The 27,942-nt window shown below is 39.6% G+C and overlaps 1 protein-coding gene across 7 annotated transcripts in view; it reads left to right on the forward strand.

Moving 5' to 3' along the window:
* LOC128705032 (uncharacterized) overlaps positions 1 to 27,942 on the forward strand; it is a 73,322-nt gene that overhangs the window by 12,999 nt on the left and 32,381 nt on the right. For 6 of the 7 annotated variants that reach the window (XM_053800286.2, XM_053800283.2, XM_053800285.2 and 3 more), the window contains 2 exons: positions 4,382 to 10,185; positions 15,408 to 15,473. In XM_053800286.2, the coding sequence (XP_053656261.1) occupies positions 4,382 to 10,185; positions 15,408 to 15,473 (5,870 nt within the window). The remainder of the gene's footprint in view (positions 1 to 4,381; positions 10,186 to 15,407; positions 15,474 to 27,942) is intronic. The other variant, XM_053800287.2, reaches the window with a different exon arrangement.

Raw genomic sequence — 27,942 nt, forward strand, 5'->3', positions numbered from 1 at the left:
GCCCACTTTGAGCCTCATTTTCGGCCAATTCCACTGTACTAGTTGACAAAAAACATGAATATTTCGCTAGAACTCCATTTTTTCTATCGAATGGGTGCAAGAAACCACCCATTTATGAAATTCAACTATCCAGTACAGTGGTCAGAATTTAGCAATTTTGCCAATTTCATACAAATTTCAAAAGATGCCAATTTCCAAATAGGGTCCAGAATAAACAAGAAAGACATTCCTGGCACTAAAATGACATTTTCTCTGGTCATTAGTCATGTCTCAAGGCCCCTCTTATATTCTTTTGCTTTCCACTTTGAATTTTTATTCTCACAAAAAATATAAGATTTACTGTTATGCAGACTACTGCATTAGTGTAAAAAATGGTATAAATATTATTGGCGCACTTGTGAAAGAATATTAGACTCACCAGTTGACGTGTATTGGACCATTGGCACGATTTGTTTACTTTTGAAATTTAGTAAAAATCGAACATTTGTGCTACTTTGAGCTCAATTTCAAGGTACTTTTCATTGTAAAACCAGTCAAAATCATCTCAATTTCTGTAATATGTCTTCCATTCTATAAAATGAGACCAAGAAAACTAGAATACAACAATAAATACCATACGAAAATACAGTGCAAAGTCGCTGTTTTATTCCAAAAAAACGGTCAAAGTTTTTTTTTTCTCATTATGCACTGTGTGCTGCAGGATTTTTTTTATACTGTGCGCACTGACCACATAGACCCATTCTTTCATATGAAGGCCTACCAGCTTTCTCCCACTAGATTTGAGGGCGCCAGAATTTAGGCGTACTAGTACGTCAAAAACCCTGGGTCGTAAGCCGTACTAATATGCCCGAAACCCTCAAAGGGTTAAACTGTCCAAACGTAGATCTACGTTTTTTCAACATTTGATAGTATGTAAAGAAACGTAACCTTTTTTTTTTTTTTCACATTTGAAAACGTGTAAAAAAACTTTGATCTACCTTTCTTTTTGTTATACAGTGGAACCTCAAAAATTGAACTGCTCCCAACACAACCAATTATGTAAGTGTATTTTTGTAAGTGCTTTTATAAGTGTATTTTTGAGGGTCTGAAATGGACTAATCTAATTTACATTATTCCTGATGGGAATAAATTCATTCAGTAAAGGCACTCGAACAGCCTTCTGGACCGAAGAAAGTTCGATATTTGAGGTTCCACTGTATTTGAAAATATGTAAAAAAATATAGATCCACTTTTGGAGCACTACAGTTTAAGGGTTAAGGTCAGGATGTATATAAAGTCGGCATTGCACCTTTGAAGGACATCGACAGTCCTTCATGAATCAGTCGTGTCCAAATAGTTCCATTAATGCCCTGAACTGTACCTAAGTGTTTTTAAAAGATATTTTGTAAGGCTTTAGAAATAAAAACTCTTTTAATAAATGTCCTAAAATGTATACAAATATTCTTTTAACCATTTGAGAGTCCAGACCACTAATCTGAAAATTCTCCGCAGGTTTCAAGAATTTAAAAAAAAATGTTTATTTTTTCTTGTGAAATGGTAGAGAATTTTTTTCTGAAGGTAATAAAACAAAAAGTATGAAATTTCGTCAAAAATTTACAAAATTACACTTTTGTGAATTTTGCTGTGCTGTCAATATTTACACATTGGTGATTTTGCCCACTTTGAGTCTTACTTTCGGCCAATTATATTATTCCATTAGACCAAATTCTTAGCTATTTTGCTAATATGTGTTCCATTTTATCTATTGAGCACAAGAAATTGCCCGATCAACTATTTCAACTACCCAATAAAGTGGTCAGATATTGATAATTTGGCCAATTTCACACAGTCAAAATATTCCAATTTCAAAATAGGGTCCAGAATAAACAATGCAGACATTCCTGGCACTAAAATAACATTTCCTCTGTTTATTAGTTCCATTTTCAGGATTTGCATATGAATTCCGTTTTGATTTTTTATTTGCATAAAGAATTTTTATTCACACCAAAAAATAGAATATTTACTGCTTTGCAATTATTGTAATAATTGTATAAATAATATCAATGCATTCGTGAACGCACATTAGACCCACCAGCTGACATGTATTGGACGCGTGATGTGATTTGTTTACTCTTGAACGTCGGCAAAAATTGAGCGTTTCCACTACTTTGAGCTCAATTTCAAGTTATTTTGAGTACTATAACCAATCAAAATTATCTCTATTTCTGTAATATATCTTCCATTCTATCAAATGAGACCAAGAAGCTGTGAATACAACCATAAAAACCATACGAAAATACACTGCAAACTCGGTTTTAATCCAAAAACACTATCGCAGTTTTTTCTCATGCACTGTGTGTTGCAGGATTTGTTTTATATGGTGCACACGTACCATGTACCCACTCTCCCATATCTTGTCCCAAACTTACCACTCGCAGCTTATCTGAGTGAACTGAGCTCATGGTGTAGTACAGTGGCTTGGACTCTGGCTTCAGAGCCGTAAAACTATGGGACGGGTCCCTTAGAGGGTTAACCCGTAAATGGTCCAAACGTATTTACAGTGGAACCTCAAATATCGAACTTTCTTCGGTCCAGAAGGCTGTTCGAGTGCCTTTACCGAATGAATTTATTCCCATCAGGAATAATGTAAATTAGATTAGTCCATTTCAGACCCTCAAAAATATACAGTGGACCCCCGGTTAACGATATTTTTTCACTCCATAAGTATGTTCAGGTGCCAGTACTGACCGAATTTATTCCCATAAGGAATATTGTGAAGTAGATTAGTCCATTTCAGACCCCCAAACATACACGTACAAACGCACTTACATAAATACACTTACATAATTGGTCGCATTTGGAGGTGATCGTTAAGCGGGGGTCCACTGTACTTATAAAAGCACTTACAAAAATACACTTACATAATTGGTCGTGTTGGGAGCAGTTCGATTTTTGAGGTTCCACTGTATACGTTTTTTCAACATTTGAAAGTATGTAAAAAAAGTAGATCTTCTTTTTGTTTTTTTACATTTGAAAATGTGTAAAAAAAACGTAGATCTTTTTTTTTTATATATATTTGAAAATATGTAAAAAAAATGTAGATCTACTTTTGTAGCGCTACACATGTGAACGTAGATCTGCTTGGACCGTTTATGGGCTAAAGGATGAAAGGTATAGTAAAAGGCTTTAGAAATAAAAGCTCCTTTAATAAATGTTCTTAACTGTATTGAAATGTTCTTTTAAAGGATAAAAGGTATTGTAAGAGGCTTTAAAATGAAAGCTCCTTTAGTACCGTAAACTGTAACCAAATCTTCTTTAACCCTTAAACGGTCCAAATAGATCGACGTTCATATTGGTAGTGCTCCAAAAGTAGATCTATGTTTTTTTTACATATTTTCAAATATTACAAAAAAAATGTAGATAAGTTTTTTTTACACATTTTCAAATGTAAAAAAAACAAAAGATGATGTACATTTTTTTACATATTTTCAAATGTTGAAAAAACGTATACAGTGGACCCCCGCATAACGATCAGCTCCCAATGCGACCAATTATGTAAGTGTTTTTATGTAAGTGCGTTTGTACGTGTATGTTTGGGGGTCTGAAATGGACTAATCTACTTCACAATATTCCTTATGGGAACAAATTCGGTGAGTACTGGCACCTGAACATACTACTGGAATGAAAAAAGTTCGTTAACCGGGGGTCCACTGTATATACGTTTGGACCATTTAAGGGTTAAAAGGCAGAAAGTATTGTGAGACCATTCACAAATAAATGGCAGTGTCCAGTCTAGCCTTGGATACTTATGCCATTTATTTATATAAGTATTATTATTATTAATAACACAGTGGTACCCCAAGTTTCGAACTGCTCCCAACTCGAACAGTTACGTAAGTGTATGTATTTGTGTAAGTGCGTTTGTAAGTGTATTTTTGGGGGTCTGAAATGGACTAATGTAATTTACATTATTCCTCGTGGGAACAAAGTCGTTTGGTATTTGTTTTTGAACAGCATTCTGGAATGAAAGATGTTCGAAACTCGAGGTACCACTGTATTATCAATTTTATTACGTGTATTATCATCAATATTATCATTATTATTATTATATTATTATTATTATTATTATTATTATTATTATTATTATTATTATTATTATTATCAGTATAGACAAATGATGAAAAATAATAGACTAATGGACCAAGTTGGATCAAAACATTGCCATACATTTCTCTGTCCTATGTGCGGGTTATTTGTGTATTGTTCCAGTCATGGTTTTGTGAATTTATGTTCTGTATTGATCTGTAATTTTTTCGATGTTCAATTTTTATTCAGCATTCATCCAATATTTATTCACTGTCTATTGATTTTATATATATTTTTAATATGATAATTATTACAGGTGGCGGGAGCGACATGCGGCTGTATGGGTACAGCGGATATGGCGAAGGTCAAGTGGACGGCCGTGCTGAGCCCCGGACCGACAGCCGGGGTGAGGGACGGCGCGTGCCCAGCAAGGGGGAGACCAAGGCCACACCGCCTCTACCGCCGGGGATGGCGCCTGGTGTAGGCTCGGCGCTGGCATCTCTGCAGCAGCTAGTGGCCAGCGGCGGTGATGCAGCCACGGTGTACCGCAGCCTATTGGCTGCCCGACAGTACGCAGCGGCTGCTGCGGCCCTGGGGGCGCTACCCACGCCGTCTTCAATTAACCCGGCTGCCTTACATGCTGCTGCACCACTCACTACGCATCACCAACAGCAACAGCAACAACAGCAACAGCAACAAAGACGGCATCAACAACATCAACAACAGCAGCAACATCAGCAACAGCTACAACAACAGCAACACCAACATCAGCAACAACATCAACAACAACAACATCAGCAACAACATCAACAACAACAACAACAACAACAACAACAACAACAACAACAACAACAACAACAACAACAACAACATCAACATCAACAGCAGCAGCAGCTCCAGCAACAACAGCAGCACCAACAACTGCAACTACAACAGCAACAGCAAGCAGCAGCAGCACTAGTAACAGCAGCTACGGCTGGACTTAATGGAGAGGGCCTGGCGCTACATGGCGCTCCCCGTATTCAGCAGGTGTCGCCGCAAGACAGGAAACATAGCACTACCGTCCCCGCAGACACACGACATGATGACCCTCAACCGTCTCCTGATAGAACGCGATCGCACCATCTACCGCCTGGCATCAACCAGGAGGTGCTGTGCAATCCAGCAAAACTGAAAGAGGCTAATGAGGTCGCCAGTGTTGACGGCTGCATCGATGGAAGCAGCGACAGCCGCCGAGTGCAGAGTGGAAGCGAGAGCGAGGGTGACCAGAAGACCAGACACCGGCGGAAACAGGAGCAACCCCGGCGACAGAGCGTCATATATCCCATTACGGCGCAGCCTGAAGGAGCAGCAGGCGGAGGTGGAGATTCCAGCTCGGACGATTCTCAGGGATTTGACGTCTTGCTAACGAGAAACACCGTGGAACGCAGGGATTCACCGCATGATTCACTCCGGAGTAATTCACCGGCTGACCCTGCCCTACGGCTACCAATACCCAGGGAGGCATTTTCAAATCAGGGTATGAGTCAAGCCATGAGTCATGCCCTTGCGCATCCGTTCTTAGCTGCTCACCTGAACGCTAATCAGTTACTACAGATGACCCATACTCCACCATCAGGAAAGGTGGATGTGCCCCCTCAGCCGCTACAACAGTTACAAGTCCGAACGGATCTCCTTGAACCCCACCCTAAGGAACCTGAAACCTATCCCATACAAGAACCCCAAAGATCCCTTACCCAGTTGCAAATAACCCAGCAAGAAGTTGATATAAATAGTATAAGGACTAATAATGCTCCTGTAGAGGGTACCACAGCGCCCGTTAAAAAGCGTAGATGTTCTCCGAGGTATTTAGAAAATGATACGGCGAGTGTTGGTGATGCGTCGGGTACCAGTACAATTAGTGAGGTAGGACGGAGTGATGGAGTGGAAAATATAGCGAGTATAGGTGTTTCCCTGTCTGCGGAGGAAAGTGCCACACACACTTTAAGTGCTAGCATAGATAGCAACCCTATAAATGGTGTTAGGGCAGCCAGTGAGGACGAAGTAAAGAGTGTTAGTGGTAGCAGTAGTAACAATCTTTTGTTAAACGTGAGCGCAGAAAATTGTGAGGTTGATAACAGTGTACATAAAACTCTAGGCAAGAACGATCAAGAATATTTCAATGGTGATAATGAAATATTTGATAACGTAAGGAAAAACAACAGGAAAAGAAAATCGGAAAGTGAGTCAGTGACGGAGATGGAATATCAGTGCGATGGGCCGCTGGAAGAGTGCGGTGATACTAAAAGGAGAACCAGACAGAAAAGAGCAGTGTCTTATGTGGAAGATGGCACGGATCCAGTGTTGGAAATGAACGAGGATTCCTCGCCTGATGCGACCCCTCTCAAAAAGAAAGGTCGCAGGTCCAAAGATATTAGAGATAAGGTTGACGGAGAGAGTAATCCTAGCCCAGAGCAGCAGACTCCCATTGAACCTCCCATCACCCCTCCGATACTTACCACAGATGACTCGCAGAGTAAGTCATCATCTAACTCTCCCATGGTAGGGAGGCGTGGCCGTGGCGTCCTCCGTGGAGTCAGCAGAGGCAGAGGGAGGCAGTTAGTGCCCCTCTCTCAAGACTTTGCAAGTGTTACTGAACCACTGCATGTGGACACAACACTTATTACTGAGCCAGATTTAAGAGTTCCTGGACCACCACCCATTACCCCATCTTCCTGCAGCCCCGATGTTTATGACTTCAATGACACTGACAGCGACGGCGTCGGCCGCGGCAAGAAGGGGAAACGCGGGCGGAAGAAAGGAAGTGGTCTTAAAAAAAATGCTAGGTCTCCACTGGAGATAGCAAAATCAAGCATCAGCCCCAGGCCTAGAGAACCCCATGCCAAGTCTCCCAGGTCACCAAAGTTCTTTTCTAGTTCTCGTAGCCCCATGTCGGAAAGAAATAAGGAATGGCTTCGAGGTATCTCCCCGCCGGTCAAAGATTTATCAAAAACTCTGGCCGAGATGTCATCATCAGAAAGTACAACGGTCAGCCTTCTTCAAGAAAGCAGTGTAGACATAGGTAAAATAATCCCACTGTCTGTAGACATTCTTACACAAGATTCTCAAAGTGGTGATGCACCACCTGTAGATAATGCAGCCAAAACAGATGCACATGTGGTGTCTCCCAGAAGAAGCAGCAGGAGGAACAAGACAAGAGACAACCAGGAACTTCTCACTGCCAAGGGTAATGAGTCCACGGACTCTAATCTTAGGTCATCACCATCGGGCAACTTAAAAAACAACACGTCGTTCTCAGGGCTCATCTTGGATGGTGCACAAAACAGAGACGACAAGGACGAGAAAGCTTTAGCCTTGGCAGCTACCTTGTCACAACCAGTCAATGGGTTAGGTTCCCCGAGCAGCAGAATTAGAAAGAGAGGCCGGAGAAGCGGTGACCAACTCCTTCCCGACCAGCAGACAAACACCGACGAAACACAGACACTTCTCATGCAAGAAAATGGGAAAAAACCGCCACTGGACCGTCTTGCCCATCCTGAAGAGTCTCCAAGCAAGTGTGATATAAGCTTAAAGGTAGATTGTGTGAATAAAATTACCAAAACTCCAGACATAGTGTTAGAGTGTGTGTTGGATTCAGGAGCAGCGGAAATAAGATGCCCACCTACAAAACCAGCGGGAAGTAAAAACAGAGCAAAGGGGAGAGGCAAAGGCAAGAAAAAGAAACCAGGCAAGTCTCCTAAGGTTAAATGCACCCAAATGAAGGATGAAGTTAGTCAAGAACCCACAGTGCTTCCACACACAACAGAACACTATGACACAGTACCTGAAGATGCACACCAGGAGAACACACACTGCAGCGGGACAACCGTGGAAGGTGAGAGTTCCTATTTTAAGGACCGAGCTCTTATCCAGGAATCGAGCACAAGTGAGCCTTCATCCCCAGTCAGAGACGTCGCCAAACACGACGGCAACCAACGCAAGAGCCGAACAAAACGAAGTGCCGACTATCACCTTGTACAAAGTAACCTCACAGCTGCAGATGACATTCCCGATGCTCCTGATTTATCTTGTCAGAATTCCATAGGCGAAAATACAACTGTGATAGGACAAACAGAGGAGTTGGAATCCCGAGGGCGGAGATTGAGAACCAGGAGGACGAGTGCCAAGCAAGATGCCAAGTCTGAATCCCATGACGTCAAGACAGAAATCAATGATGGAAAGTCTGAAAGCCAGGAGAGAAAAGTGGAAGCACTTGACAGAAAGTCCGGAGCCCAGGAGGAAAAGTTCGAAGCACAAAATGGAAAGTTCGAAGGCCAAGATGGAATACCTGAAGTTCGAGACAGCAGCTCTGAAGTGCAAGATGGTAGCTCTGAAGCCCATGACAGGAAAGCTGAGAACCACGAAAACCAGGCTGAAGTTCAAGATTTGAAAATTGAAATTGAAACCCAGGACAAGAAACCTGAATCCCACGAAGAAAAATCTGAAACCGAAGCCAAGAAATCTGAAACACGGGAGAAAAAATCCAAAATTCAGGCTGAGAAATGTGAAATTCAGGCCCTGAAATCCGAAATTCCGACCCTGAAATTTGAAACCCAAAATACACCGTCGGAAGACCAAGTTGTAAATAACGAGGCCAAAGGTACAGACAGTGATGCCAAAGGTGCCGATAAAGAGGGGAAGAATACGAATAATGAGGGGAAGGGTGCAGATAATGAGGCATCAGATACAAAATCCGATATTCCGAGTGGAAAGTGTGAAACACAGACTTCAAAATCGGAAATACAGGATACAATAGTATCGATCGAGGATACAAAAGCAGAGTCTGGAAATGCAGGCTTGGAAACCCCCATTGTACAGACCAAAGTCCCGGATGTGTTATCCGAACCTATAGAAAGAAAATCAAAACCCACAAGTTTGCCCACGCAAGCGTCCGATGACCTTGAAGTATTATGTACATTCAACAGTTTAGAAGTAAGCGCTGTTACTGAACCCAGTATTAACCTAAATACCCTAGAGTCGTCCAGTATGGCAGCTCCTCCTCCGGATGCTTTGGCAGCTCCTCCTCCAGATGCTCTGGAGGTTCCTCAGGGCACGGATGTGGACGTGGATGCAGAAACAGTAGAGAATATTGCCAAATTTTTGGAAGAGACTGCTTCCAATATTCCCGCAGCTACGGAGGAGAGTTATATAGAGAAACGTCCCAAGCGGTCGTCTCGTCCTCCCAGGAAAATGGACGAAAACGAGATGAATGACCTACTGATGCTTCTCAACATGGAGGACGAGGAGAGTGAAGATGAGGACTACGTCCCCAAGGACCTGGACAACTTCGACAGCATGGCAGAAAGTGACGAGGGGGGAGACAGTGATGGTAACGACTATAGAGAGGACGATGGTGATTCCAGTGGTTGTGAGAGTAGAGGAAGTGGTAGTTTAGGTAACCTTCTTAGTATGGCTAGTGATAGTGGTGGTTGTAATGACTTTGTGCCAACAACTCTTAAGCATGGTAAAGGACCTGCTAAACAAAAGGGACTTAAGAAAGACAGAGGTAAGAAAGGGAAAACTGACACTTCCAGTGCCAAGAAAGGGAAAGTCATTAAGGGGAAAGTGAAAAGCTGTAGCAAGTCGAGAAACGACGACTCGGAATTGAGAAAAAAGAACGAGGATGGGAGAAGAAAAGGGGAAACGTACGAGAGACGAGGTCCGTTCATCCGATTGGACAAAACTAGGAGTAGGGAAGTAATTGTCAACGCTCCTCACAGAGACGAGGATGAACAGGAGAAAACCGTGCGCAAAACCAGTATCCAGTTCTACTGCAAGATTGAAGCTAAACAAAAGACTGCCAAAGTGGGTTACAACAGCACCCTACACAACAACTATGATGCCTTCTCTAAAGATACCTCCTGGTATTGCTCATTATGCAAAAACTATAGTCATTCTTGTAAGCTTGGTGACCTCTATGGGCCTTATTTCATCGAAGGTCTTACCCTGTTGAAGAAGCAGTACCCACAGGTACTGGAGGGGCAGGTGGTGGAGTCGTCCTCGCCCACGGAAGTAGGCAAGTTGAAGAGGCGAACCCAAAGACGGGAGTCAGTGTCCGACGGATCGCTAGAAACTAGAAAAGTGAGTGGTAGCGCTTGTGTGGATTGTTGCTGCTTGATATATTTGCTACATTCACTAGTTGCTTGCTCACTCACTCTTGATTAAACAAGCTAAACAGTTTTAAATGCTTTAGTCACCTATTGCTTGTCCAGACACACTTGATTATTCACACAGTTATAGCTCACATCATTGTGTATTAGTCCTATGATTGGGGAAATATTAAACATAACCCAATCATGTGACTCCACATATATAAAATTGAATATTTTATTGAGGTAAAAGAATGGCGTGATTACTGTAGTTTCCGGCATGTAAGGCGTACCCTATTTTTGGCAGGCATTTTCTGGAAAGAAAAAAATTTTTACTTGGTCTCCATAGGCATCCCCACTGTTGGGTTATTTTAAAGCTTCTTATCTATTCCAATCTATATTAAACCCCACTATTTCCTTGGTCTCCATAGGCCTATCCACTCTTGGGTCATATTAAAACTTCTTATCTATTAAATTCTATATTAAACTCCGCTATTTCTCTGGTCTCCATAGGCCTATCCACTATTGGGTCATATTAAAGCTTCTTATCTATTAAATTCTATATCAAGCCCTGCTATTTCTATGATCTCCATAGGTCTCTGAGGTTTATTCTAAGATCCTTGGGTGTTGGATGTTACATACTGTTTTCTTTATAGGGGTGAGCCCAAAGTGCCTTGCTGCATCTCGGTGCCCATCTTCCTTCGCAATTTTGATCACTTGTAACTGTGTAGGCATGCCTTCTCTTCCGCTCTTTTATAGAGTACAGGTGTTCCGCGACTTAAAATGGGGTTACGTCCAGTGAACCCATCGTAAGTCAAAAATATCATAAGTCGAATATGAATATGATATGCTAAGTAAATAAGTCAATAAAGAACTACTGTCACTGAATAAGTCAATAAACAAATTACTGTAACTAAATAAATACCGGTATTGAAAAGTCAGTAAATGAATACAAGTTAGGGACTTGCTGCCTTCATGCTGGGTAATTATCTTAAGTTTCATCAGCAAAGTAATTGTTGCTGCTCCATTGTAAAGTTGAAATATTGTAAGTTGAACCATTGTAAGGTTGAAATATTGTATAGTTAAACTATGGTAAAGTTATAATATCATAAGTTCAGCCATTGTAAGTCAAGGAGCACCTGTATTGGTAATCTGAAAATTGAAAACCAACAGTAGAATGTTTGCGTCAGAGAGAGAGAGGACAGAAATTTCGTAGCAGTAAATCAATACAGTAAGTCCTTAACTTAAAAACACACTGGGGGACCTTCTTAATAATAATGATGTTATACAAAATAATGATATAATAATAATGTAAATCAAGGACTTACTGTAATCACTTTCATCCATAGAGATTGATACCGTGTTGTATGTTACTTGATGCTCCTCTCAATGAAACCAATATTCCACTGCAAGTCAAACAGTTTTACGGAGAAGATTAGATAATTGTTTACATTGAGCATTGGCTGCTTGCCATCACGACATTTGCAAGCAGTTGAAATGCAACATTAGTTTGCGATGTCTCTATTAATCTGGAGTTTCTTAATTTACACAATCTGAGTCGCTTTAAGGCAATGTTGGTTTTGTGGTGGCAGTCTGGAACCTAATTCGCCATATTAGTGACGTATGCCTGTTTGCCCTTGATCCAAGAATTATAGTAGGGAGATGTTTGCAGATAAGTTATTGTTACCTGGAGTATACCAGGAGAGGGTTTTGGCACAGTCTGTGACCAAGCCTCGGTTGGTAAAATATTGAAATTATCAATCGAGACCTTAGATTTATGGTTAATGTACAGCCAGGCACTCCTCAACTCATATTCTGATGAATCCATCGTATGTTGGAAATATCGTGAGTCGAATATGAATATGTGATAAGTAAGTAAATAACTACAGTCAGTAAACAATTACTGTAGCTAAATACCAGTATCGAAAAGTCACTAAATGAATGTAAGTATATCCTATCATTAAATGTACACTACTATGCAGTACAAAAGTACTTTGCTATTGCACCATCGTGAAGGTGTAATATTGTAAGTTGAACATCGTGAAGTCAAAGCGTTGTAAGTTGAACCATTGTAAAGTTGAAATATTGTAAGTTAAACTATCGCAAATTAAAATATTATAAGTAGTACGTACTTAAAAAGAAAAATGAAAGTTTTTTCTTTTTAACTTTAGTAATGTATACAGGAAAAGGGGTTACTAGCCCCTTGCTCCCGGCATTTTAGTCGCCTCTTACAACACGCATGACTTACGGGGGAAGAATTCTGTTCCACTTCCCCATGGAGTTCCTCCATTCTTACGTTCGTAATAATGTCATTAGCCTCGTGTTATTGAGAAGATGTGTTGTCTATCACTGGTGGACAAGTATGTATGCTGGCTCCTTACTGTCACATTTCTTAGTGTGATTAGTTAATGGTCCAATCTGGACCAAAATGTCGTCACAGGTTTCTCTCTCCTGCATGCGGATTACAGTAAGTCCTCGGCTTTCAAACACATTGAGAATCTTCTGTATTGTGTATAATATCATTATTATATCACTATTGTCAGTGTATGCTTCTAGACTGTTGTATTCTGAGCACCTCTGCAAAAACAGTGATAATGTGCGAGTGTGGTGAAAGTGTTGAATGATGATGAAAGTATTTTCTTTTTGGGGATTTTCTTTCTTTTTTGGGTCACCCTGCCTCGGTGGGAGACGGCCGACTTGTTGAAAAAAAAAAAAAAATCACTATTGTGTATAATACTGAAGATTCTCAATGTGTTTGTAGTCAAGGACTTATTGTATTTGTGTACAGCCTCTCCTCACTGAACGACTGAGCTCTGTTCCTAAGACCACGTCAGTAAACAAATTTGTCGCTAAGTGAGGAGCATACTATAATAGTTTGTGTCAACTGTCTTTAATATTGTTTTAATGTCACTAGTGCACCATTTATAATATTTTTGGTATTTTTTAAATGTTTATACAGTAGTGTACTGTATATTGTAATAAACAAAATAGAGGAAATCAACTCTAATATACATTATTTAGGTATGCATACTGGTCAGAGATCCCATCATAAGTCTGAGTCATCGGTAAACGAATACGTCGCTAAGTGAGGAGAGGCTGTATTGTTCCAGTCTTGGTACTGTGAATTTCTATTCTTTCTTGTTAAGTTATTGATGCTACCTGTCTCTTGTCTCTAATATTCAACTTTTCTTAAGAACTCATTGCAGTATGTGCTTAATTGTCCACCTATTGAGGAATATAGTGATGGACAATATAATAATGTATGTGATATGTCAGGATATCTTATTAATGAAAATAAGATACCAGATATATTAAGCAAATTTCCTAAATTTGCTTGTAACAGATCACTGAACTGTAGATATAAATCTAAATGTAACTTCTGTTAACCCTTTTGAGGCCTAGTTCCTAGGCCTATTATGTATTCTTAAGCTCTTCCACTACCATCCACAGGATGGATATGAGGCACACAATAAACTAGCCACTATCATCCACAGGATGGATATGAGGTGCACAGTAAACTAGCCACTACCATCCACAGGATGGACATGAGGTACACAATAAACTAGCCACTACCATCCACAGGATGGACATGAGGTACACAATAAACTAGCCACTACCATCCACAGGATGGATATGAGGTACACAAACTAGCCACTACCATCCACAGGATAGATATGGGGTGCACAATAAACTGGAAACTTAGGTGGCAAAATCTAAATCTAATTTAGGAGGGGTAGCTATTACAGAAAATGGGTGGCTTTATCTAAACATGATATTCTCTTCTGATACCATACTGAGGCTCAAAGTTAGCTAGTAGTGATGGTAATACTGTGTTTGACATATCACAGTACAGAGTCTTCTGTGTATAATAATAATATGCATAATACAGAAGGTCCCAATGTGTTTGTAAGTCATAAACTTACTGTACTGCAAAGTGTCTGTTTATTACTCGACTAATGAAATCGTAATGACACGATTGCAAACAAACCATACCATGACCGGGATTAGAACCCGCCATCAGAGAGTCATAAAACTCCACCTATGGTGTATAACTATACTTAAATGGATGAATCTTATTGTGGCTAGCTGGCCCAGTGGCTAACACACTGGTCTGGAGTTTTACAGCTGATCGTGGGTTCTAACCCCGCCCGTTTATGGTTTGTGTCCATATATTCTTCGTAGATAAAATGGACCAGTGGTTTATTAATGCAGACTGTTGAAGTTAAGTGAAGGTCACTATGTCCATGTATATTTCACAGCTATATCAATAATGCACTCTTGTCAAAGTTGCAATAATCAACAATGCACTCTCTCTCTCTCTCTCTCTCTCTCTCTTGTCAAATTTTCAATACTAACCATTAATTCATTTCTCTATATTTAAATGCCTTTTGAATTAACAAAGTAAGCTATCTTATAAAGCCATTTTTTTTGCAATAGGATTATCTTAAAATGTAATCAAAAAAGGCCATTTAAAAAAGCATATAATATAAAGCCCTTTTCATGTGCTGCTAATTTTGGATTTAATTTATTACATTAAGAAAAAAATCATACTTTATAAAGGGGCTTTATAAGAGAGTTTATAAAGCTTATTGATTCTACCTTATGACGTGTCATGTATAACTTGTATACCCATTCAGTGATGGAAAATACAGAGACTGCTATGTAAACTCATGTATACTATATACAGTAAGATGACAGTAAACAGGTAATATCACAATTTGCAAATGAACCACTGTGAAAAAAATTGTGAATTTCCGAGCACTTTGCATAATTTCTTGCATTATTAAGGCCAGTTCGTTGTTAATGTGAGAAATCACGAAAGCATTTGTGAATTCACTGTTTTTTCCACAATGGTTATTTCATGTGTATACTTATGTAATGTGTATGACATACTTGCTCTGTATTGTATATAATGAGTATAGCATCAGTTGTACTCACTCTATGGGATAGCATGTTCCACATAACTGTATATTAAGGCTTGTATATCTGATGCCAAGTGTCACAGAATGACTGTGAAGCAGCAAGTTGTAGCACTTGCATCAGAGTACAGGTTTAAGATGTGTATATCTGGCACCAAGTGTCACAGAGCAACTGTAAAGCAGCGAGTTGTGGCACTTGCACCAGAGATGCACGTCATACTGGAAAAGTGTCATGAGGTAGATCACTGAGGTGTGGCATGTGTGTTTGTTGATACGTGGGCTGTTTTTTGACCAGTTGGAACTTGGAGGATCGTCACCGCCCTGGAGATTCATACCAGCAGCCACACCTGCTCGAATGTTGGTAAGGGAACCTTGGTTGTGGGACAGTGCATGTATATGCCTCCTGTGTGTGTATGTATGCTTTACATCGTTCCATTTTTCATTGCCTCATTGTACATCCATATATGAATGACCATATCACCTTATTTTTTACATACTTATGCAGTGCATGGAGGTGCAGGTGGCCCTCTACTTACTATGGGGTTACATTCCGACAAACCCAACATAAGCCTAAAATATCATGTCGAAAATGTATATGATAAGTAAGTCAGTAAATAACTACTGTTACTGAATAAGTCAATAAACAAATAGTTACTGTAGCTAAATACACCTACCATCCCACCTACCATCCGACTTATGACCTGCTTGACTTACGACCACTCGACTTACGACCGTGTTTTTTGTGCCAAATTTCTGGGAAATAAACAACTATTTGTGTTGTACACAGTGTTTATCTTAAACCTTACAGAATAAAATGCAGTACTAACAGCATAAAAAGTAAAGTAAAACATGAAATACCAAAATAAAACAAAATAAAGTCATTACAAAAATGTTTTGTTGATATTCAGTAGTAAAGTTCGACTTACGACCATTTCGACTTATGACCGGTTTCTCGGAACCGAACTCGGTCGTAAGTTGGATGGTAGGTGTACCAGTATTGAAAAGTCAAAAATGAATACAAGTTAGGGACTTACTGCCTTCATGTTGGGTAATTATCTTAAGTTTCATCTCCAAAGTAATTGTTGCTGCTCCATTGTAAAGTTGAAATATTGTAAGTTGGGCCATCATAAAGTTGAAATATTGTAAGTTGGGCCATCATAAAGTTGAAATATTGTAAGTTGGGCCATCATAAAGTTGAAATATTGTAAGTTGAACCATCGTAAAGTTGAAATATTGTAAGTTGAACCATCGTAAAGTTGAAATATTGTAAGTTGAACCATCGTAAAGTTGAAATATTGTAAGTTGAACCATCGTAAAGTTGAAATATTGTAAGTTGAACCATCGTAAAGTTGAAATATTGTAAGTTGAACCATCGTAAAGTTGAAATATTGTAAGTTGAACCATCGTAAAGTTGAAATATTGTAAGTTGAACCATCGTAAAGTTGAAATATCGGAAATTAACTCATGGTAAGCCGAGGACCACCAGTTGTATGTGTCTTTGCATGGTAATATTGGTAAGCAATATTAATAACCTTTCTATTCTGAATTTCATGAATATATGTATAAAATTAATTTCAATTTTATAGTTCGTGATTTTTGTTGTAATTGATTTTATGTACAAAACTGATGTGTGAGTTGTGTTAATGTTAAGATTTTTGGATTTGTGTTTTCTATTGTATTTCTATTTGTAGGCCTTGTGTAGTGTTGAATGTGATAGGCCTATCAGGTCTTGGGTGGTGTTTAATGTGGTAGGTCTATCAGGTCTTGGGTGGTATTTAATGTGATAGGCCTATCAGGTCTTGGGTTGTGTTTAATGTGATAGGTCTATCAGGTCTTAGGTGGTGTTTAACCCTTTCAGGGTCGACAGGCCCTCTCCCAGACTTGTTCTCAGGGTCGCCAAACTTAAAAAAAAAATTATTTTTTGTAAGAAAAGATAGAGAATCTTTTCCCCATCACAATGACACCAAAAGTATGAAATTTGACGGAAAACTTACGGAATTATGCTCTCGCGAAGTTAGCGGTCTCGACGATGTTTACGCATCTGCGATTTTGCCCACTTCAAGCCCTATTTTCGGCCAATTCTAGTGTACTAGTCGACAAAAATCATAACTATTTCTCTAGAATTCCATTTTTTCTATTGAATGAGTACAAGAAACCACCCATTTACTGATTTCAACTATCCAATACAGTGGTCAGAATTTAGCAATTTTGCCAATTTCACACAAATTTCAAAAGATGCCAATTTCCAAATAGGGTCCAGAATAAACAAGAAAGACATTCCTGGCACTAAAATAACAAGTTCTCTGTTCATTAGTCACATCTCCATGCCCCTCTTATATTTCTTTGGCTTTCCACTTTCAATTTTTATTCTCACAAAAATTAGAAGATTTACTGTTATGCAGACTACTGTATTAGTGTAGAAATGGTATAAATAATATCAGCGCACTTGTGAAAGAATATTAGACTCGCCAGTTGACGTGTATTGGACGCGTGGCATGATTTGTTTACTTTTGAACTTTGGTAAAAATCGAAGATTTCTGCTGCTTTGAGCTCAATTTCAAGGTACTTTTCATTGTAAAATCAATCAAAATCATTTCAATTTCTGTAATATGTCTTCCATTCTATAAAATGAGACCAAGAAAGCTAGAATACCATCATAAATACCATACGAAAATACAGTACAAAGTTGCTGTTTTAAACCAAAAACACGGTCAAAGTTTTTTTTTTTTCTCATTACGCACTGTGTGCTGCAGGATTTTTTTTATGCTGCGTACAGACCACATAGACCCATTCTTTCATATGTAGGCCTACCAGCTTTCTCTCACTAGATTTGAGGGCGCTAGAATTTAGGCGTACTAGTACATCAAAAACCCTGGTGCGTAAGCCGTACTAGTACGTCAGAAACCCTGAAAGGGTTAATGTGATAGGTCTATCAGGTCTTAGGTGGTGTATAATGTGGTGGGCCTATCAGGTTTTGTGTAGTGTATAATGTGATAGCCCTTTCAGGTCTTGTGTATAATGTGATAAGCTTATGAAGCCTATCTTATGTCAGAGTAGAAAGGACTGTACCTAGTCACAAGTAACGTGCACATAGAATAATGCACAAATGGAAAATAAGACATACATAGAAAATAGAAGACAAGTGTACAATGACATTTTGGTCTGACTTGGACCATTGTGACTTTGTAAATGGTCCAACTTGGACCATTGTGACTTTGTAAATAGCATTAAAAAAGAGGAAACACTGCAGCAGGTCTACTGGTCCATGTGAGGCAGGTCCAAGTCTCCCACCGGCTTAAAGCCAATAACCCAACCTAGTAAAGTCAGGTCACATTCACTTAAGGAAGGAGCACGGCATCAGACCTATTAGCACAAGCTAGTCAGGTCCAACTCTCACCCACCCACACCCCCACTTGTATTTATCTAACCTGTTTTTAAAACTACACAATGTTGGACTATTGTGACTCTGTAAATGTTCCAACTTTGACCATTGTGACTGTATGTGGTCCAACTTGGACCATTGTGACCTTGGAATTGGTCCAACTTGGACCATTGACTTTGCTAATGGTTCCAGTTGGTCCAGAGTGTTGCAGGTTTTTCTTTTTGCTATGTGCGGGTTATTTGTATATTGTTCCAGTCACGGTATTGTGACTTTGTTACTATTACAAGTTGTTGTTACTGTTCCTTGTAGGTGAAGGTGAACACATGCAGGTGAACACACGAAGGTGATCACATGAAGGTGATCAGACGCAGGTGACCAGTAACGTTACTTGTCGTATACGAGAAGCTGATTCTCACACTCCCCTCTCTTAACCTCTTATATACAGTAGGTCCCCCATATCCACGGGTCATGTATCCATGGTTTCAGTTATACATGCTTTACTGTTCTTCAAAAATACTTCTTAATTTTACATAATAATGGCCCTAAAGCACAAAAGTAAGTGATGGTGACAGTTGTTCAAAGTCTAAGAGAAGTCGTGAAGTTCCTCCCATTAGTAAAAAAGTGATAATTCTCCACTTATTGTGCATAATTTATCAATTATACTTTACCATGGCTATGTATGTAAACAAAAAATTACTTCTTAAATATAGGGCTCACTATTGTCAAGGGTTTCAGATATCACTGACTCACGAAATCATAATGACACGATTGCAAACAAACCATACACCGGCCGGGAGTTTTGAGACTCTCTGACCGCGGGTTCAATCCCGGCCGGTGTATGGTTTTTTTTCAGATATCTATAGTAGGTCTTGGAACATAACTCCTGTGGATACGGGTGTCCTACTGTATACAGTAAGTCCTGACTTAACATTGACGATAGGGTCTTGGAAGCTGCATCTTAAAGGGCACGTAAGTTCCCCCACCTTATAATAACTTGTTCATTTTTCCACTATAATCTACCTTGTCCATAATTATTATCGCATTTGCTCTGTTTTTGTAAGGTGAATCTAGAATCGTTTTTTAATTCAGACAAAGCAAATGTGATAGTAATTGTGGACAAGGTAGATTATAGTCGAAAAATGAACTTGTTATTAGAAGACGGGGGAACTTTTTTGTGGCCACAGACATGAGGGGTGCACAGTGCACTTCCCAGATCAAATCCTTCATTTCTTTGTACAGTACAATGTATACTTTACATGTAATAAAGTATAGTAGCCCCCAATATCCCCGGGGGATACTTTCCAAGACCTGCCAGGGATACCCGAAACCCTGGATAATAGTGAACAATATATATATATCAGTTTTCATTTACATACCCATGATAAGGTTTAATTGATAAATTTTATAAAATAAGTCTAGAATTATCACTTTTTCATTGATGAGAAGCACTTTACAGCTTCACTTAGACTTTTGCACTTTAGGCCATTGTTAACCCTTTGAGGGTCGACAGGCCCTCTGCGAGACTGGTTCTCAGGGTCGGCCAATTTTTAAAAAAAAATTATTTTTTCTTATGAAAAGATACAGAATCTTTTCCCGATCATAATGACACCAAAAGTATGAAATTTGATAGAAAACTTATGGAATTATGCTCTCGCAAAGTTAGTGGTCTCGACGATGTTTACGCATTGGCGATTTTGCCCACTTTGAGCCCTATTTTCGGCCAATTCCAGTGTACTAGTCGACAAAAATCATAACTATTTCTCTAGGACTCCATTTTTTCTATTGAATGAGTACAAGAAACCACCCATTTACTGATTTCAACTATCCAATATAGTGGTCAGAATTTAGCAATTTTGCCAATTTCACACAAATTTCAAAAGATGTCAATTTCCAAATAGGATCCAGAATAAACAAGAAAGACATTCCTGGCACTAAAATAACAAGTTCTCTGTTCATTAGTCACATCTCCACGCCCCTCTTATATTTCTTTGGCTTTCCACTTTCAATTTTTATTCTTACAAAAAATAGAAGATTTACTGTTATGCAGACTACTGCATTAGTGTAGAAATGGTATAAATAATATCAGCGCACTTGTGAAAGAATATTAGACTCACCAGTTGACGTGTATTGGACGCTTGGCATGATTTGTTTACTTTTGAACTTCGGTAAAAATCGAACATTTGTGCTACTTTGAGCTCAATTTCAAGGTACTTTTCATTGTAAAACCAGTCAAAATCATCTCAATTTCTGTAATATGTCTTTCATTCTATAAAATGAGACCAAGAAAACTAGAATACAACAATAAATACCATACGAAAATACAGTGCAAAGTTGCTGTTTTATTCCAAAAACACGGTCCAAGTTTTTTTTTTTCTCATTATGCACTGTGTGCTGCAGGATTCTTTTTATACCATGCACACTGACCACATAAACCCATTCTTTCATATGTATGCCTACCAGCTTTCTCCCACTAGATTTGAGGGCACTAGAATTTAGGTGTACTAGTACGTCAAAAACCCTGGGTCGTAAGCCGTACTAGTATGGCCGAAACCCTCAAATGGTTAACCCCTTGACTGTCGCAACCCCCAATCCTGAGGTGTCTCCTGGTGTCGCAAAATTTAAAAAAAAAATTATTTTTTCTTATGAAATGATAGAGAATCTTTTCCTGATTGTAATGACACCAAAAAAAAACTAAATTTGATGGAAAACTGACAGAATTACACTCTCGTGAAGTTAGCGACCTCAGCGATGTTTACAAATCGGTGATTTCACCCACTTTGAGCCCTATTTTCGGCTAATTCCATTGTTCCAGTCGACCAAACTCATAGCTATTTCTTTAGAACTCCGTTTTTTCTATCGATTGAGTACAAGAAACTGCCCATTTACCGATTTCAACTTCCCAATAACGTGGTCAGAAATTTGCAATTTGGGCAGTTTCACGAAAATTAAAAAATATGACAATTTCAAAATAAGGTCCAGAATGAACAATGCAGACATTCCTAGTTCTAAAATAAGATTTTCTTTGTTCATCAGTCACGTCTCCAGGCCCCTCTGATATTACTCTTGCTTTCTATTTTGAATTTTTATTCAAACAAAAAATAGAAGACTTACTATTAGGCAGACTACTGCAATACTGTAATTTATTATTTTTTTTTATTATCACACTGGCCGATTCCCACCAAGGCAGGGTGGCCCGAAAAAGAAAAACTTTCACCATCATTCACTCCATCACTGTCTTGCCAGAAGGGTGCTTTACACTACAGTTTTTAAACTGCAACATTAACACCCCTCCTTCAGAGTGCAGGCACTGTACTTCCCATCTCCAGGACTCAAGTCCGGCCTGCCGGTTTCCCTGAATCCCTTCATAAATGTTACTTTGCTCACACTCCAACAGCACGTCAAGTATTAAAAACCATATGTCTCCATTCACTCCTATCAAACACGCTCACGCATGCCTGCTGGAAGTCCAAGCCCCTCGCACACAAAACCTCCTTTACCCCCTCCCTCCAACCCTTCCTAGGCCGACCCCTACCCCGCCTTCCTTCCACTAGAGACTGATACACTCTTGAAGTCATTCTGTTTCGCTCCATTCTCTCTACATGTCCGAACCACCTCAACAACCCTTCCTCGGCCCTCTGGACAACAGTTTTGGTAATCCCGCACCTACTCCTAACTTCCAAACTACGAATTCTCTGCATTATATTCACACCACACATTGCCCTCAGACATGACATCTCCACTGCCTCCAGCCTTCTCCTCGCTGCAACATTCATCACCCACGCTTCACACCCATATAAGAGCGTTGGTAAAACTATACTCTCATACATTCCCCTCTTTGCCTCCAAGGACAAAGTTCTTTGTCTCCACAGACTCCTAAGTGCACCACTCACTCTTTTTCCCTCATCAATTCTATGATTCACCTCATCTTTCATAGACCCATCCGCTGACACGTCCACTCCCAAATATCTGAATACGTTCACCTCCATACTCTCTCCCTCCAATCTGATATTCAATCTTTCATCACCTAATCTTTTTGTTATCCTCATAACCTTACTCTTTCCTGTATTCACCTTTAATTTTCTTCTTTTGCACACCCTACCAAATTCATCCACCAATCTCTGCAGCTTCTCTTCAGAATCTCCCAAAAGCACAGTGTCATCAGCAAAGAGCAGCTGTGACAACTCCCACTTTGTGTGTGATTCTTTATCTTTTAACTCCACGCCTCTTGCCAAGACCCTCGCATTTACTTCTCTTACAACCCCATCTATAAATATATTAAACTACCACGGTGACATCACACATCCTTGTCTAAGGCCTACTTTTACTGGGAAAAAATTTCCCTCTTTCCTACATACTCTAACTTGAGCCTCACTATCCTCGTAAAAACTCTTCACTGCTTTCAGTAACCTACCTCCTACACCATACACTTGCAACATCTGCCACATTGCCCCCCTATCCACCCTGTCATACGCCTTTTCCAAATCCATAAATGCCACAAAGACCTCTTTAGCCTTATCTAAATACTGTTCACTTATATGTTTCACTGTAAACACCTGGTCCACACACCCCCTACCTTTCCTAAAGCCTCCTTGTTCATCTGCTATCCTATTCTCCGTCTTACTCTTAATTCTTTCAATTATAACTCTACCATACACTTTACCAGGTACACTCAACAGACTTATCCCCCTATAATTTTTGCACTCTCTTTTATCCCCTTTGCCTTTATACAAAGGAACTATGCATGCTCTCTGCCAATCACTAGGTACCTTACCCTCTTCCATACATTTATTAAATAATTGCACCAACCACTCCAAAACTATATCCCCACCTGCTTTTAACATTTCTATCTTTATCCCATCAATCCCGGCTGCCTTACCCCCTTTCATTTTACCTACTGCCTCACGAACTTCCCCCACACTCACAACTGGCTCTTCCTCACTCCTACAAGATGTTATTCCTCCTTGCCCTATACACGAAATCACAGCTTCCCTATCTTCATCAACATTTAACAATTCCTCAAAATATTCCCTCCATCTTCCCAATACCTCTAACTCTCCATTTAATAACTCTCCTCTCCTATTTTTAACTGACAAATCCATTTGTTCTCTAGGCTTTCTTAACTTGTTAATCTCACTCCAAAACTTTTTCTTATTTTCAACAAAATTTGTTGAAAACATCTCACCCACTCTCTCATTTGCTCTCTTTTTACATTGCTTCACCACTCTCTTAACCTCTCTCTTTTTCTCCATATACTCTTCCCTCCTTGCATCACTTCTACTTTGTAAAAACTTCTCATATGCTAACTTTTTCTCCCTTACTACTCTCTTTACATCATCATTCCACCAATCGCTCCTCTTCCCTCCTGCACCCACTTTCCTGTAACCACAAACTTCTGCTGAACACTCTAACACTACATTTTTAAACCTACCCCATACCTCTTCGACCCCATTGCCTATGCTCTCATTAGCCCATCTATCCTCCAATAGCTGTTTATATCTTACCCTAACTGCCTCCTCTTTTAGTTTATAAACCTTCACCTCTCTCTTCCCTGATGCTTCTATTCTCCTTGTATCCCATCTACCTTTTACTCTCAGTGTAGCTACAACTAGAAAGTGATCTGATATATCTGTGGCCCCTCTATAAACATGTACATCCTGAAGTCTACTCAACAGTCTTTTATCTACCAATACATAATCCAACAAACTACTGTCATTTCGCCCTACATCATATCGTGTATACTTATTTATCCTCTTTTTCTTAAAATATGTATTACCTATAACTAAACCCCTTTCTATACAAAGTTCAATCAAAGGGCTCCCATTATCATTTACACCTGGCACCCCAAACTTACCTACCACACCCTCTCTAAAAGTTTCTCCTACTTTAGCATTCAGGTCCCCTACCACAATTACTCTCTCACTTGGTTCAAAGGCTCCTATACATTCACTTAACATCTCCCAAAATCTCTCTCTCTCCTCTGCATTCCTCTCTTCTCCAGGTGCATACACGCTTATTATGACCCACTTCTCGCATCCAACCTTTACTTTAATCCACATAATTCTTGAATTTACACATTCATATTTTCTTTTCTCCTTCCATAACTGATCATTTAACATTACTGCTACCCCTTCCTTTGCTCTAACTCTCTCAGATACTCCAGATTTAATCCCATTTATTTCCCCCCACTGAAACTCTCCTACCCCCTTCAGCTTTGTTTCGCTTAGAGCCAGGACATCCAACTTCTTTTCATTCATAACATCAGCAATCATCTGTTTCTTGTCATCCGCACTACATCCACGCACATTTAAGCATCCCAGTTTTATAAAGTTTTTCTTCTTCTCTTTTTTAGTAAATGTATACAGGAGAAGGGGTTACTAGCCCATTGCTCCCGGCATTTTAGTCGCCTCATACGACACGCATGGCTTACGGAGGAAAGATTCTTTTCCACTTCCCCATGGACAATAGAAGAAATAAAAAAGAACAAGAGCTATTTAGAAAAAGGAGAAAAACCTAGATGTATGTATATATATATATGCATGTGCCTGTCTGTGAAGTGTGACCAAAGTGTAAGTAGGAGTAGCAAGATATCCCTGTTATCTAGCGTGTTTATGAGACAGAAAAAGAAAGCAGCAATCCTACCATCATGCAAAACAGTTAAAGGTTTTTGTTTCACAGTCATCTGGCAGGACGGTAGTACTTCCCTGGGTGGTTGCTGTCTACCAACCTACTACCTATAATAATTGTATAAATAACATCAACCCATTTATGAGTGCATATTAGAATGGCTAGTTGGACATTTATTGGACAATGACATCATTTGTTTACTTTTGAACATCGGCAAAAATCAAACATTTCCCCTACTTTGAGCTCCATTTCCAGGTTCTTTTTATAGTAAAATCAATCAAAATCACCTCTATTTCTATAAAATATTTTCCATTCTATCAAATGAGACCAGGAAAACGAGAATACAGCTATAAATACTATACGAAAATAGACCACAAAGTCGGCATTTTAATTAAAAAAAATGTTCAAGTTTTTTTTCTCATTATGCACTGCGTGCTCCAGGATTTTTTTTATATGGTGCGCACTGAACACAGACCCATTCTCTCACATGTGGGCCTACCAGCTTCCTCCTGCTTGATTTGAAGCCGCTAGAATTTATGAGTATACGTATATACGTCAAACACGGTACCTCGTAAGGTGTATATATACGGCCAAAACAGTCAAAGGGTTAACCCTTTCAGGGTCCAGAGGCCAAATTTCAAAGTGTGCACCAGTGTTATAGCTGTTCTTACTGCTGAACAACGGCTTAGTGCCGATGAAGGTAGCGTAGGTAGCAATGATACGGCCGTGGACTAGTTTGGCTTTAATTGGATAGGGGTGAGTACACAACGGGCAGTGTGAGGGAGTGACCGTTAGCCAGTCCGTGGAGGGGCACTTGTGTCTATCAAGTCGGTCGGCCTAGGAGTGAGAGAGGGTGAGCTCAGCCTTTCACTGAAGTGGGTGAGCCTACAGAGGGCAGCACCTAAAATGCCGCGAAATATGAACTAGTCAGAGCAGACGGCTAGGCTGTGTGTTCTGACAGTACAGGCTGTCTACATTTGCTCGGCCACGCACCTCGCGTCGTCCCGACGCGACAATACTGGTGGGCCCGTAGGTATAAAGGAATTACGTACACTAGCTACCCCAGAGAGGGACTGGCTTTCGCTCACTAGTAAATAAAAAATGGACATAAAAATGCAACAGGCAAAAAAAAAACTCTCCCATCCAGGGGAAGAGAAAACTGGTTTGCCCGCGCTGTTTCGTCGAGGAGAGAGTCCGGAGACATCAGCACTGGAACTAAAATCTTCTATATACAGGTTGTCCGCAGGGCTGAGCATCAGTTGACCACTCGTCTACGAACGTTGTTGCACCCTCACATCTGCAAACAATGACTGACAGTAGCATTTCCTAAGGTGTGACATGTGACACAGAGGGCAGCACTGCCCTGACCGTAATACAGGCTTTTTTTTTTTCTTTTTGTTATAAAAACACTGGGTGCATGAGCGTATGTAGACAGCCTGTACTGTCTGCACAGACAGCCCATGCTGTCTGCCAGCTTAGTTCATATTTCGCACCACTCAAGTGCTGCCACCTATAGGCCTTGCCACTTCAGTATGCCCAGACTTGCCTCGCTCTCACTCACACAGCGGCCTAGCAGGAAGACACAAGTACTCCCAGCTCTCTCTCGTGGGATGGCCCTACCCGGGCCATGGGCACACACACACAAGCCTGTGTAACCCACCTACGACTTAACAATAAAGTAAGAAGCCTCCGAAGAAGTATATCATTCACACCCCGCTTACAGCCTACCAAATAAGCCATTATACCAGGGTCCAAGAATTTTCAAAAAATAATTTTTTTTTTTTTTTATGAAATGGTAAAGAATCTTTTTCTGAAGGTAATAAAACAAAAAGTACGAAATTTGATGGAAAATTGATGAAATTATACTCTCGCGAATTTTGATGTGTCGGCGATATTTACACATTGGCGATTTTGCCGACTGTGACTCCCATTTTAGGGCAATTACAATATTCCAGTCAACCAAATTCTTAGCTATTTCACTAGTATTACTTCTATTCTATCGATTGAGCACAAGAAATCGCCAAGTCAACTGTTTCAACAACAAAATAAAGTAACCGGAAATTGGTAATTTGGCCAATTTAATGCAAAGTTCAGAATATTCCAATTTCAAAATAGGGTCCAGAATAAACAATGCAGACATTCCTGGCACTAAACTAACATTTCCTCTGTTCATTAGTTATGTTTTCAGACTTTACAAATGAATTCCATTTTGATTTTTTATTCACATAATGAATTTTTATTCAAACCAAAAAATAGAAGATTTACTTTCATGCAATATTGTAATAATTGTATAAATAATATCACCACATTTATGAATGAATATTAGACCCACCAGCTGTCATGTATTAGACTTGTGAGGTCATTTGTTTATTTTTGAACATCGTCAAAAATTTAACATTTCTGCTACTTTGAGCTCGGTTTCAAGCCATTTCCAATACTTAAACCAATCAGAATCATCTCTATTTCTGTAGTATATCTTCCATTCTATCAAATGAGACCAAGCAGTTGCAAATACAACTATAAAAAACATACAAAAAACACCACAAAGTCGCTGTTTTAATCGAAAATTACGGTCTCAGTGTTTTTTTTTTCTCTCATGCACTGTGTGCTGCAGGAGTTGTTTTATGTGGTGCACACATACCACATAGATGTATTCTCTCATATCTAGGCCCAAATTTACTGCTCACAGCTTATCAGAGTGAGCTGAGCTCATGGCGTAGATCTACGGTTTGGACCCTGAATGTAAAGCCGTAGATCTACGGCACGGACCCTGAGAGGGTTAAAACTAGACATAGGTCATGGAGTAGTAAATTTTAAATATGTA

Source organism: Cherax quadricarinatus, chromosome 97 (assembly GCF_038502225.1).
Source record: "Cherax quadricarinatus isolate ZL_2023a chromosome 97, ASM3850222v1, whole genome shotgun sequence".
Classification (NCBI taxonomy): Eukaryota; Metazoa; Arthropoda; class Malacostraca; order Decapoda; family Parastacidae; genus Cherax; species Cherax quadricarinatus.